Genomic DNA, 13913 nt, shown 5'->3' with positions numbered 1-13913 from the left:
AGCTTCAGCACCAGTCCTTCCAGTGAATATTCAAGGTTGATTTCCTTTCAGTTCAGTTCAGTTCAGTTCAGTCGCTCAGTCGTGTCCGACTCTCCGCAACCCCATGAATCACAGCACGCCAGGCCTCCCTTTCCATCACCAACTCCCGGAGTACACTCAAACTCATGTCCACAGAGTCGGTGATGCCATCCAGCCATCTCATTCTCTGTCGTTCCCTTCTCCTCCCGCCCCCAACCTTTCCCAGCATCAGAGTCTTTTCCAGTGAGTCAACTCGTCGCATGAGGTGGCCAAAGTATTGCAGTTTCAGCTTTAGCATCAGTCCCTCAAATGAACATCCAGGATTGATCTCCTTTAGAATGGACTGGTTGGATCTCCTTGCAGTATAAGGGACTCTCAAGAGTCTTCTCCAACACCACAGTTCAAAAGCACCGATTCTTCGGCTATCAGCTTTCTTCACAGTCCAACTCTCACATCCATACATGACCATGGGAAAAACCATTGCCTTGACTAGACGGACCTTGGTTGGCAAAGTAATGTCTCTGCTTTTTAATATACTATCAAGGTTGGTCATAACTTTCCTTCCAAGGAGCAAGCGTCTTTTAATTTCATGGCTGCAATCAGCATCTGCAGTGATTTTGGAGCCCAAAAAAACAAAGTCTGACACTGTTTTTCCATCTATTTCCCATGAAGTGATGGGACCGGATGCCATGATCTTTGTTTTCTGAATGTTGAGCTTCAAGCCAACCTTTTCACTCTCCTCTTTCACTTTCATCAAGAGGCTTTTGAGTTCCTCTTCACTTTCTGCCATAAGGGTAGTGTCATCTGCATATCTGAGGTTATTGATATTTCTCCCAGCAATCTTGATTCCAGCTTGTGCTTCTTCCAGCCCAGCGTTCCTCATAATGTACTCTGCATATAAGTTAAATAAGCAAGGTGACAATATACAGCCTTGACGTACACCTTTTCCTATTTGGAACCAGTCTGTTGTTCCATGTCCAGTTCTAACAGTTGCTTCCTGACCTGCATACAGGTTTCTCAAGAGGCAGGTCAGGTGGTCTGGGATTCCCATCTCTTTCAGAATGTTCCACAGTTTATTGTGATCGACACAGTCAAAGGCTTTGGCATAGTCAATGAAGCAGAAATAGATGTTTTTCTGAAACTCTCTTGCTTTCTCCATGATCCAGCGGATGTTGGCAATTTGATCTCTGGTGCCTCTGCCTTTTCTAAAACCTGCTTGAACATCTGGGAGTTCACGGTTTACATACTGCTGAAGCCTGGCTTGGAGAATTTTGAGCATGACTTTACTAGCGTGTGAGATGAGTGCAATTGTCTGGTAGTTTGAGCATTCTTTGGCATTGCCTTTCTTTGGGATTGGAATGAAGACTGACCTCTTCCAGTCCTGTGGCCACTGCTGAGTTTTCCAAATCTGCTGGCATATTGAGTGCAGCACTTTCACAGCATCATCTTTCAAGACTTGAAATAGCTCAACTGGAATTCCATCACCTCCGGATAGATAAATAAATTACACACACTAGTGAAAGTTGCTCAGTCATGTCCGACTCTGCGACCCCATAGACTATACAGTCCTTGAAATTCTCCGGGCCAGAATACTGGAGTGGGTAGCCTTTCCCTTCTCCAGGGAATCTTCCCAACCAAGGAATTGAACCTAGTCTTCCGCATTACAGGCAGATTCTTTATCAGCTGAGTCACAAGAGAGGCCCATGCATACATAAGTTTAGCCCAGTCTTGAATTCTTTTCTCCTTGTTTATCAATCTTAGGATTTTTTCCCACATATACTGTAGAGTTTGGTCAGTAAATTTAATAAAGCCATCTCTTGAAGTATTCTAAAGTCTAATTCTGATTATAAGTCTGTAGACCAATAGGAAAAGGAGTACATCAAGGCTGTATATTATCACCCTGCTTATTTAACTTACATGCAGAGTACATCATGAGAAATGCTGGGCTGGAGGAAGCACAACTGTAATCAAGATTTCCAGGAGAAATATTAACCTCAGATATGCAGATGACACCACCCTTATGGCAGAAAGTGAAGAGGAACTAAAAAGCCTCTTGATGAAAGTGAAAGAGGAGAGTGAAAAAGTTGGCTTAAAGTTCAACATTCAGAAAACAAGATCATGGCATTCGGTCCCATCACTTCATGGCACATAGATGGATAAACAGTGGAAACAGTGTCAGACTTTATTTTTTTGGGCTCCAAAATCACTGCAGATGCTGATTGCAGCCATGAAATTAAAAGACGCTTACTCCTTGGAAGGAAAGTTATGAGCAACCTAGATAGCATATTAAAAAGCAGAGACATTACTTTGCCAACCAAGGTCCGTCTACTCAAGGCTATGGTTTTTCCCATGGTCATGTATGGATGTGAGAGTTGGACTATAAAGAAAGCTGATCACCGAAGAATTGATGCTTTTGAACTGTGGTGTTGGAGAAGACTCTTGAGAGTCCCTTGGACTGCAAGGAGATCCAACCAGTCCATCCTAAAGGAGATCAGTCCTGGGTGCTCTTTGAAGGGACTGAAGTTGAAGGTGAAACTCCAATGCTTTGGCCACCTGAAGAGGAGAACTGACTCATTTGAAAAAAGACACTGAAGATGGGAGGGATTGAGTGCAGGAGGAGAAGGGGACCACAGAGGATGAGATGGTTGGATGGCATCACCGACTTTGTGTACATGGGTTTGGGTGGACTCCAGGAGTTGGTGATGGACAAGGAGGCCTGGCATGCTGTGGTTCATGGGGTTGCAAAGAGTCGGACACGACTGAGCATCTGAACTGAACTGAGATAATGGAAAGTGATGAAGGTGAGGTATGAGAAAGAGTGGGCATCCCCTTGAAAGGTGACCACCTTAGTCAGGGCTTCATCCATTGAAGGATTAGTTTTATTGAACTTGTGAGGAGAGATTGCTTCTGTGCCAACAGGGATTCTGTGGGGCTTGGAGTTTCAGTTTTAGTGTGCAAAGGATAAACCCAGAAGAAAAGGATTAGTACCAGGCCTGTAACCTGTTCTTCCACTGAGGCATGTTCAGAGAGGAATGAATGACTGCAATGAATTTATAAACATATTGAAGGTATTTAAACATACTAAAATTAGTTATTAGTCAAATGATAATGATGATTTTTTATCTATGAAAATTTCTAGCAGAGTATAACCTGGTATATTTGGGTTGCTTATTGTAAATAAACTTGAAATTTATAAATTTGTATGGTGGGAGACATGACTGACCCGAGTTGCATAATTAATGGGATATAAGATAAGGATATCTTATATCCTTGAGAAACCTGTATGCAGGTCAGGAAGCTACAGTTAGAACTGGACATTGAACAACAGGCTGGTTCCAAATAGGAAAAGGAGTATGTCAAAGTTGTATATTGTCACCCTGCTTATTTAACTTATATGCAGAGTACATCATGAGGAACGCTGGGCTGGAAGAAGCACAAGCTGGAATCAAGATTGCTGGGAGAAGTATCAATAACCTCAGATATGCAGATGACACCACCCTTATGGCGGAAAGTGAAGAGGAACTAAAAAGCCTCTTGATGAAAGCGAAAGAGGAGAGTGAAAAGGTTGGCTTGAAGCTCAACATTCAGAAAACTAAGATCATGGCATCTGGTCCCATCAGTCCAAAATCACTGCGGATGCTGATTGCAGTCATGAAATTAAAAGACGCTTACTCCTTGGAAGGAAAGTTATGACCAACCTAGATAGTATATTAAAAAGGAGAGACGTTACTTTGCCAACCAAGGTCTGTTTAGTCAAGGCTATGGTTTTTCCAGTGGTCATGTATGGATGTGACAGTTGGACTGTGAAGGAAGCTGATGACCAAAGAATTGATGCTTTTGAACTGTGGTGCTGAAGAAGACTCTCGTGAGTCCCTTGGACTGCAAGGAGATCCAACCAGTTCATTCTAAAGGAGATCAATCCTGGGTGTTCTTTGGAAGGACTGATGCTAAAACTGAAACTGCAATACTTTGGCCACCTCCTGTGACGAGTTGACTCATTGGAAAAGACTCTGATGCTGGGAAGGATTGGGGGCGGGAGGAGAAGGGGATAACAGAGAATGAGATGGCTGGATGGCATCACCGACTCGATGGACATGAGTTTGTGTGAACTCCAGGAGTTGGTGATGGACAGGGAGGCCTGGCGTGCTGTGATTCATGGGGTCGCAAAGAGTCGGACACGACTGAGCGACTGAACTGAACTGATCCTTAGTATACACCATTTCCAGTTCTCCTTTGTTTTGCAGACATTAGAGCCCCACATGCCTTTCTAATGTGGCGAAATTAGTGCTCCCTTAACCATTGTTCTTAACTCTGAGTCCAGAGATAGTATATTGTCACGACTGAGCAACTGAACTGAACTGAAGATAAGGATGCTCCGTATTTCAAAAGGCTCCTTCTGAGAATCAGTGTTTCCATACATTTTGCTCAAAACACACTTCACATTAACAAATTTCTTTTCATCGAGGTATAGTTGATTTACTTCATGGCATAGAGAAGGGGAAAAAGTGGAAAGAGTGAAAGATTTTATTTTCTTGAGCTCCAAAATCACTGCAGATGGTGACTGCCGCCATGAAATTAAAAGATGCTTGCTCCTTGTCAGGAAAAGTTTACAACAAACCTAGACAGTGTATTAAAAAGCAGAGATATCACTTTGCTGACACAGGTCCTTTTAAACAAAGGTATGATTTTTCTAGTAGTCATGTGAGAGTAGACCCATAAAAAAGGCTGAGCACTGAAAAATTGGTGCTTTCAAACTGTAGTGCTGGAGAAGACTTGAGAGTCCCTTGGACTGCAAGGAGATCAAACCAGTCAATCCTAAAGAAGATCAACCCTGAATATTCATTGGAAGGCCTGATGCTGAAGCTGAAGCTCTAATACTTTCGACCACCTGATGTGAAGAGCTGACTCATTGGAGAAGACCCCGATTCTGGGAAAGATTGAAGGCAAAAGGAGAAGGGAATGACAGAGGATGAGATGGTTAGATAGCATCACTGACTCAATGAACATGAGTTTGAGCAAACTGTGGGAGATAATGAAGGACAGGGAAGCCTGGTGTGCTGCAGTGCATGGTGTCACCCAGAATTGGACACAACTTAGGAACTAAACAACAGCTTAGTTGATTCACTGAAACTGTTGTTTCAGGGGTACAGCCAAGTGATCATTTATAAACACACATGCATATATATTCTTTTTAAGATTCTTTTCCATTATAAATCACTGTAAGATGTTGAGTATAGTTTCCTGTGCTGTGCAGTAGCTCCTTGTTTTTTAATCCATTTCATATATAGTAGTGTGTATCTGTTAATCCCAAACTCCTCTTTTTTCCCTCCCCATTCTCGTTTCTCCTTTGGCAACCATTGTTCATTTTCTGTGTCTGTGAATGTACTTATATCTTGTAAATAAATTTATTTGTATCTTTTTTTAGATTCTGCATATAAATAAAATCATATGACATTTGCCTTTCAATCTGACATACTTAGTTTGACAAGGTCTAGATTCATCTGTGTTACTGCAAATGGCAATATTTCATTCTTTTTTATGGCTAAGTAAGATTCCATTGTATCTATGTACCACATTTTCTTTGTGCATTCATCCGTTGATGGACATTCATGTTGCTTTCATGTCCTGGCTATTGTAAATAGTGCTGCAGTGAACATTGGGATGCATGTATCGTTTCAGACCATGTTTTTCTCTAGATATATGCCCAGGAATGGTGTTGCAGGGTCATATGGAAGCTCTGCTTTTAGTGTTTTAAGGAATCTCCAACCGTTTTCCCTTGGCTGCACCAGTTTACATTCATACCAACAGTTTAGCAGGGTTCCCTTTTATACACACCTCTCCAGCAATTATTATTTGTAGACTTATTGACAGCCATTCTGACTGGTGTGAGTTGATACCTCATTGTAGTTTTGATTTACATTTCTCTAACAATTGGCGATGTTGAGCATCTTTTCATTTCCCTGTTGGCTGTCTATATGTTTTCTTTTTTTTAAAAATTTATTTATTTTAATTGGAGGCTGATTACTTTACCATATTGTATTGGTTTTGCCATACATTGACATGAATCTGCCCTGGGTGTACATGTGTTCCCCATCTTGAACCCCCCTCCCACCTCCCTCCCCATCCCAACCCTCTGGTTCATCCTAATACACCAGCCCCGAGCATCCTGTATCATGCATTGAACGTGGACTGGCGATTCGTTTCACATAGGATAATATACCTGTTTCAGTGCCATTCTCCCAAATCATCCCACCCTCGCCCTCTCCCACAGAGTCCAAAAGACTGTTATATACATCTGTGTCTCTTTTGCTGTCTCGCATACAGGGTTATCGTTACCATCTTTCTAAATTCCATATATATGCGTTAATATACTATATTGGTGTTTTCCTTTCTGGCTTACTTCACTATGTATAATAGACTCCAGTTTCATCCACCTCATTAGAACTGATTCAAATGCATTCTTTTTAATGGCTGAGTAATACTCCATTGTGTATATGTACCACAGCTTTCTTATCCATTTATCTGCCGATGGACATCTAGGTTGCTTCCATGTCCTGGCTATTATAAACAGTGCTGCGATGAACATTGGAGTACACGTGTCTCTTTCAATTCTGGTTTCCTTGGTGTGTATGCCCAGGATTGGGATTGCTGGGTCATATGGCAGTTCTATTTCCAGTTTTTAAATAAATCTCCACATTGTTCTCCATAGTGGCTGTACTAGTTTGCATTCCCACCAACGGTGTAAGAGGGTTCCCTTTTCTCCACACCCTCTCCAGCATTTATTGCTTGTAGACTTTTGGATAGCAGCCATTCTGACTGGCGTGAAATGGCACCTCATTGTGGTTTTGATTTGCATTTCTCTGATTATGAGTGATGTTGAGCATCTTTTCATGTGTTTGTTATCCATCTGTATGTCTTCTTTGGAGAAATGTCTGTTTAGTTCTTTGGCCCATTTTTTGATTGGGTCATTTATTTTTCTATATGTTTTCTTTGGCAAAAGGTCTATTTAGGTCTTTTGCCCATTTTTGATTGGGTTGTTTGGTTTTTTGATAGTTGCAGCATTTGCAAATATTTTATCTTCTTCTGTGGATTGTCTTTTCATTTTGTTCATGATTTCCTTTGCTGTGCAAAAACTTTTAACTAGGTCTCATTTGTTTATTTTTGCTTTTATTTCCATTATTCAAGAAAATGGATTCCAAAAAATATTTCTACAAAAAACACACCTCATATTTTAAGTCCAGGATCAGCATGTATCCTAGTATAGGAGAGGAAAGGCATTTTTATGAATAGCTGCATTTGATAAAATCAGATTTTTCCACAAGAAAAAAGTTTTATCTTTAATTGAGTAGATCGTTTCAATCATTAGTGAAGTTTGGTGTTGGGTGTGCTCACAGAATCACAGGAGATTCATGTTAATCTTATGTGACAATTAAACCCTTGTGTTGTAATGTATTTGGTTTGCTAATAGGTTAAGATTTTGCATCTGTTAATAGGAGAAATTGGACTATAATTTTTCTCTCTAATAATGTCCTTATTGAATTTGAGTATCAATGTTTTGTTGTCTTCATAAGACAAGTTAGAGAGCATTCCTTCTTTTTGATTCTCTAGGAGAGCTTGTTACAGTGGAAATATTTTCTTAAATGTTTGGAAAATTAACCATTGAAGGCAGTATTACCTGGAATTATTTTGTGAGAAGGTTTAATTATGGATTCAATTGCTTTTTTATAGAGATTATGAGAGAGTTGGAACCAAGTATTCTTTACAGGCAACACAGAAGCAGAAAAACTATATTTCAAGGAGAAAAATTTAAAGTTGTATCTTCTTGGTCTCAGTGTTCTTTCTCAACGAAATAATTAGTGTTCTGGCCAGTAGATATTTTTCATATGTTCAACAAATATTTATTGGGTATTTTATATGAATCAGACATATTCTGCAAGGCAGTGAAGATAAAATTATAAACAAATGTTGATTTGACCTCTCGAAACTTACAATCTGCTGGGGAAAAGATGCACTGAAAAGGTGCTTACTTACAAAATATTTTTTACTTGTTACCATATTGAATCATGTAAAAGGGTAGTGAATATTTATAATAGCCATTATTGAAGCTGAGTGAGACATGCCAGGCAGTATTGATGGCCCAGTTGAGGTAGAGATGATAAATTAGTAAAGGTATCAGGCCGTACGCATAGCTGTGTAATTTTTTTTCTCCAGGAAGCAAAGAATGTAAATTATTGAATTCATCTAATATTGGGCATTTGCAGGTTGGTTAGGTTAAAAGGATGAGGAAATGAGGACCCAGACGCTATAGGGACACATACATTTTCTAAGGATGGTTCTCATCCAAGATTAGTGCTTGAAAGGCAGGAAATTCTTTTTGTTTCCCCAGATCCTGATTCTGCTAGTGATTGTGATATGCTCCTTTTTTTTCTGGATTTTATTCACTTACTGGAAAGACAGATGGCTCACCATTGGGCTGTCACTGCAGGTAAGCACCATTCTTAGTTGTAGCCCTGTCTGTCCAAATGTGTTCAGCCTGACTTTTGGCTTTCTCCCAGGTCTTTGCTCCCTACATACACCTGAGCAGCATAGCTATGATGGTTATTCTTTCATGGCCTTTGGCTTTCTACTTGATCCATTTGGAAGGAGAAGGTATGTTCTGTGGGTGAAACCTTGCCTGATCCTTTCAGTTCTGCCTTTAATTTCTATTCCTTACTCAGTAAAACAAGCTGGATAGATAGCCACCAGTATACCTCTTTAAAATTCATTCAGCTTATTACTCAGTCATGCTCCTTATAGTCAGACAACCCCACATGACCTATCATAGCATTTCCCTGATCAAACCAATCTTCTTGTAAAGAGGGATTCTCCCTCTAGAAAAATAAGAATTTTTTCTCTTTTGTTACACACTGACTGTCTTGAAATGGATTGGGGTTAGGGAGAGAATAGAGGCAATTTTATTTGACCAGAATGATGGTATAAATCCCAGTTCTTTAAGGTTGTATTAAATATTACTAGTTTCAACTAATGAACCAGGTGCAGATATCCATGGGTACATCTTAGTAACTCAGAGTAGAAGCATGTGAGTCCCTGTCACATCTGGGAACTTCCCCAGAAGCAGAAATGTGTGCCTCTGCTACTGGTTTCCTCTCCATTCTTTGCCCTAATATCGTGGAAACAAATAAGAATCAGAGGTGTACATGAAACTGTTTTGAGAATGGAGTTATCTCTCAACACCCTTACTGAGAAACCAGGAGGACCTTCTGTCTGTGTCTTTTGATTACTGGTTAAGCAAGGAGTACTTGCATCCTACTTGTATAAAGGTATAGGCAAGAGAAAGACTAGGATTGCAGTGTTGCCCTTGTGTGCTTGTAAACGTGTATATATGTAGGTGGAGGGTGAATTTTAGGAAATGTTTCTGGGGGTAAGATCTTAGAAGAAACAATAATTAACTCTTTTCTTTTTCTAAATTTTAGCTAGAATCAGAAGATTCCAGATGACATGTAATGAGAGTAAAAGAAACAAGAGGTGTAATGTGCTCACAAAGTTGAGAGGTTAGAGCTGAAGATCTATGTTCAAAAGTGACATAGGTGGTAATTTTAAAACTTACAAATGGGTAAAATTTTCAGAGGTCTAAAATAGTAAGTGGGTAATGGCCAATTATAAATAGGTATTATGGTCAGGCTCTGTGTGTGTGTGTGAGAGAGAGAGAGAGAGAGAGAGAGAACAAAATACTGAGTACCTGTGGTGTCAACTATCTTGTCAATTCTATGAAGCAGATGTTAGTAGCAAGATAGCTCCATTTTTCAGAATGAAGATAATGAAGACCCAGACAGGTTAAGCAACATGTCTGAGTCACACAATTAGAAAGTGGTAGCATCTGGCTTTGAATTCACATTTCTGTCAACTACTATCCCTTCTAGGCTTCCCCAGTGGCTTAGTAGGTAAAGAATCTGCCTGCCATGCAGGAGACTCAGGCTCAATCCCTGGGTCAGCAAGATCCCTTGGAGTAGGAAAATGGCAACCCCCTCCAGTATTCTTGCCTAAAAAATCCCATGGACAGAGAAGCCTGGCAGGCTAGTCCAAAGGGTCACAAAGAGCTGGACACAACTGAGTGACCAAACACACATCAGCACTATCCCTTCTACTCTGCCTTACTGCCTGAAATACAGAGGCATTTATAGCTTATCTTTGGCCTTCCCTGGTGGCTCAGTGGTAAAGAATCCACCCATTAATGCAGAAGATGTGAATTTGATCCCTGGGTTGGGAAGAGACCCTGGAGAAGGAAATGGCGGTCCACTCCAGTCTTCTTGTCTGGGAAACCCATGGATGGAGGGGCCCAGTGTGCTACAGCCCATGGGTCACAAAGAGTCAGACATGACTCAGTGACTAACAAAGCTTATTTTTAAAGGGCTTCTGGGCTTTCTCAGAACCAACTAAACTCCTCTTTCTGAGAAGATATTCCTTAACAGTCCCTCTTTTTCCTTTGCTTCCCACCTCTTGTACAATTCATTCCTTTGTAAATTTACATTTGTATCATGCATCAACCTGAACTGGCGATTAGAGGGAGGGGGGTTCAAGATGGGGAACACATGTATACCCAGGGCAGATTCATGTCAATGTATGGCAAAACCAATACAATATTGTAAAGTAATAAAAAAAAGGTTAATCACATTCCAAAAAAAAAATTTACATTAGTAACAGTAGTGACTTAATAATAATGCTTATATTTGGATATTCCTGTGCTTTCAAATCACTGAGAGAACATAAGGATGTGAAAGAAATATAGAGTGAATCAGTGAGTCTACAGAGTTACTTAGTGAACCCGTGGACTGAGTATTTATTGGTTGTTGCTTGGGGATAGTTAGTTGCCTGGGATGGTTCTCCATTCCTGTTTGCCTTTTTTCCCCCCTTACTTCCTCCTCCTTCAACTTTTTCAGCTCTACAAGTGGCTATTGGATTGCCCTTTTTTCTTATCCTTTTGTGTCTCTATTTGCTTCCATTGGGGAATTTTTCTCCCTGTGTTCAGGAGAAGGATAAATTGGCACCCAAGCCGGACTTCTTTGGACATAGAGGTGCACCCATGGTAGGTCTGAGCGTGAAGAATGTGGGTGAGTACAGGTGTGCATGGGTGTAGAGGGCCCATCAGATCCTTGGAACCCCCTGGAGAAGTAAAGGGGTTGACTTGAGATGACAAGAATAAGTAATTAATTGTAGACGTTGGACTTGAACTCACCTAATTCTCAGTCAGTTTCTCTTTATTGTGTCCAGTGACATTGCCTCAGATGAGCAGAGTCCCTGAATCAGATTTGGTAGACAAGAATGTAGGCAGGTTCTTTGAACAAAGAGCCAAGGGAACCAAATTTTGCTTTCTAAAGTCCTTTCTTACTGGACCCCGTCACTATCCTAAAAAGGATGTCAGCAGAAAAGACTGTGAGATTAAAAACCTGATGTCTTTTTCTTCCACAGCTGGGGCCTGAGAATACCATAATGTCCTTTGAGAAAGCTGTTGAACATGGGGCCTATGGACTGGAGAGTGATGTTCATATAAGGTAGGAAAGAAGGGACCAGGGTGGGAGGAGAAAAGACCAGTGGATGACTCTAGCCTGGCCCAAGCTGTAGAGAGGGCAAGCCCTGGGAAGTTTCTCGCTTATTCACCTGGCACATCTGTAGATAACACACATATATGAATCACTTCTCCTTTCAGTTCAGTTCAGTTCAGTCGCTCAGTCGTGTCTGACTCTCCGCGACCCCATGAATCACAGCACGCCAGGCCTCCCTGTCCATCACCAACTCCTTTACAAACCACGTATCTGCACCCCTACATTCTCAATCACAGGCTCATAAATCACACATTCTATGTAGTCTCCACAAATAGCTCATATTTGTGTCCCCTGCCAACATGCTTACAACTTGTCCCCATGCCCTACCTTAGCAATCTATTTAATTAATTAATTAACATTCCCTGGGTACCTATAACATTCCCTTGGCACCTACTGTATCCTTCTTCTGAGTGCTAGGGAGAGGAAGATGAGTGAGATAGAGTTCTGCCCAAGAGCTATTCCCAGCCAGTGAAGGAGACATGGCTTGTTTACAAAGAACCTTATTCCTTTTATGAATCTTAACATTTTAAATAACATTTTCTAGGGCCTTTGAATAATACTTAGGCATTTTAGTTAAATGCTTTAGATGTTTTAAACTGCAATTATGCATTTAATGTGTTTTCTTTTTTAGGTACTGCAGTTTCAGTCTTTTCAGAATACTTGAGTAATTCTCACAAATCTCGCACATTAAATGTATAACTATATACATTGTTTGATATATTTCAAGTCCTTTTATAAATGAGATGTAAACTTATAATCACAAATCTAGATCAGTTACTCAATTTCATATTTTAAATTGGATTTACAAAGGTAACCTTTCCAAATTACCTTAAAGATAACTTTACTTAAAATTAACTTAAAATGACAAACACCCAAAGATTCAAGTACAAATATTAATAACATATGTATGATTTTTTTGAACATACATATATTTAATTCTTCATTTCTCTACTTTGAAATGTACTTACTCACCAAGAAGACAATTAGGTCATTGAGGTTGCTTTGCCAAGTAAATATTTTGTGTTACCCTCATTTTTTCAATTAAAATTTTTTTGAAGTAAAATACAAAACATTAAATTTACTATGCTTACTATTTTAAGATGTATGTATCAGTGGTATTTTTCATATTTTTAATGTTTCAGAAACTTCAGCCAACTATCTCTGTGACTTCTTTTCATCTTGTAAAAGCTTTAGACTCATTAAACAATGATGTCCCATTCCCTCCTCCCCCACCCCCCAGCCTCTAGAAACTCCCTTGTACTTTTCTGTCTCCATGATTTTGTCTATTTTTTTTTGTGACTGGCGTGTCTGTCAGTTAGTCTTGTAGTCTTCAAGTTCATTCATATTTTATTTCAAAATTGCCACCGTAAAAGGATGAATAATATTCCACCATATATATATACTTGCATTTTGTTTTCATCAGTTTTGACACTTGGGTTGGTTTTACATTTTAGTTATAGTTAATAATGCTGCTTTGAACATGGGTGTTTTGAGACTGCTTTCAGTTCTTTGGGGTATATGTCCAGAAAGGGAATTGCTGGAACACTGATACAATGTTAATTGTATGATAATTCTCTTTTTAATTTTTTGAAGGACTGTCCTAGAATTTTCCACAGTAGTTGCATTGTCATATGTTCCCACTTACAATGTTCAGTTCAGTTCCATTCAGTCGCTCAGTCGTGTCCGATTCTCCACGACCCCATGAATCACAGCACGCCAGGCCTCCCTGTCCATCACCAACTCCCGGAGTTCACTCAAACTCATGTCCACAGAGTTGGTGATGCCATCCAGCCATCTCATTCTCTGTCATCCCCTTCTCCTCCCGCCCCCAACCTTTCCCAGCATCAGAGTCTTTTCCAATGAGTCAACTCGTCACATGAGGTGGCTAAGTCTTCTAATTTCTCCACATCTTTGCCAACAGTTGTTGTTTTCTGTTCTTTTGGTGGGAGCCACCTAATGGGTGTGAAGTATGATATCTCATTATAATTTTGATTTGCATTTCCCTAGTGATAAGTGCGGAGAAGGCAATGGCAAGCCACTCCAGTACTCTTGCCTAGAAAATCCCATGGATGGAGGAGCCTGGTAGGCTGAAGTCCGTGGGGTCGCTAAGGGTCGGACTCTACTGAGCGACTTCACTTTCACTTTTCACTTCCACACATGGGAGAAGGAAATGGCAACCCACTCCAGTGTTCTTGCCTGGAGAATCCCAGGGATGGGGGAGCCTGGTGGGCTTCCGTCTATGGGATCACACAGAGTCGGATACGACTGAAGTGACTTACCAGCAGCAGCAGCAGC

At 40.4% G+C, this 13913-nt stretch overlaps 1 protein-coding gene across 1 annotated transcript in view; it reads left to right on the top strand.

Moving 5' to 3' along the window:
- Positions 1-13913, top strand: part of LOC129548373 (glycerophosphodiester phosphodiesterase 6-like) — a 145673-nt gene that overhangs the window by 47473 nt on the left and 84287 nt on the right. The window contains exons 5-9 of the mRNA XM_088832138.1: positions 8405-8503; positions 8574-8667; positions 9492-9569; positions 10956-11101; positions 11485-11567. Coding sequence (XP_088688264.1) covers positions 8405-8503; positions 8574-8667; positions 9492-9569; positions 10956-11101; positions 11485-11567 — 500 coding nt within the window. The remainder of the gene's footprint in view (positions 1-8404; positions 8504-8573; positions 8668-9491; positions 9570-10955; positions 11102-11484; positions 11568-13913) is intronic.

This window comes from Moschus berezovskii, chromosome 25 (assembly GCF_049115385.1).
Source record: "Moschus berezovskii isolate FMDL1 chromosome 25, NW_MosBer_1.0, whole genome shotgun sequence".
Classification (NCBI taxonomy): Eukaryota; Metazoa; Chordata; class Mammalia; order Artiodactyla; family Moschidae; genus Moschus; species Moschus berezovskii.
This window is presented reverse-complemented; position numbering and strand designations above follow the sequence as displayed.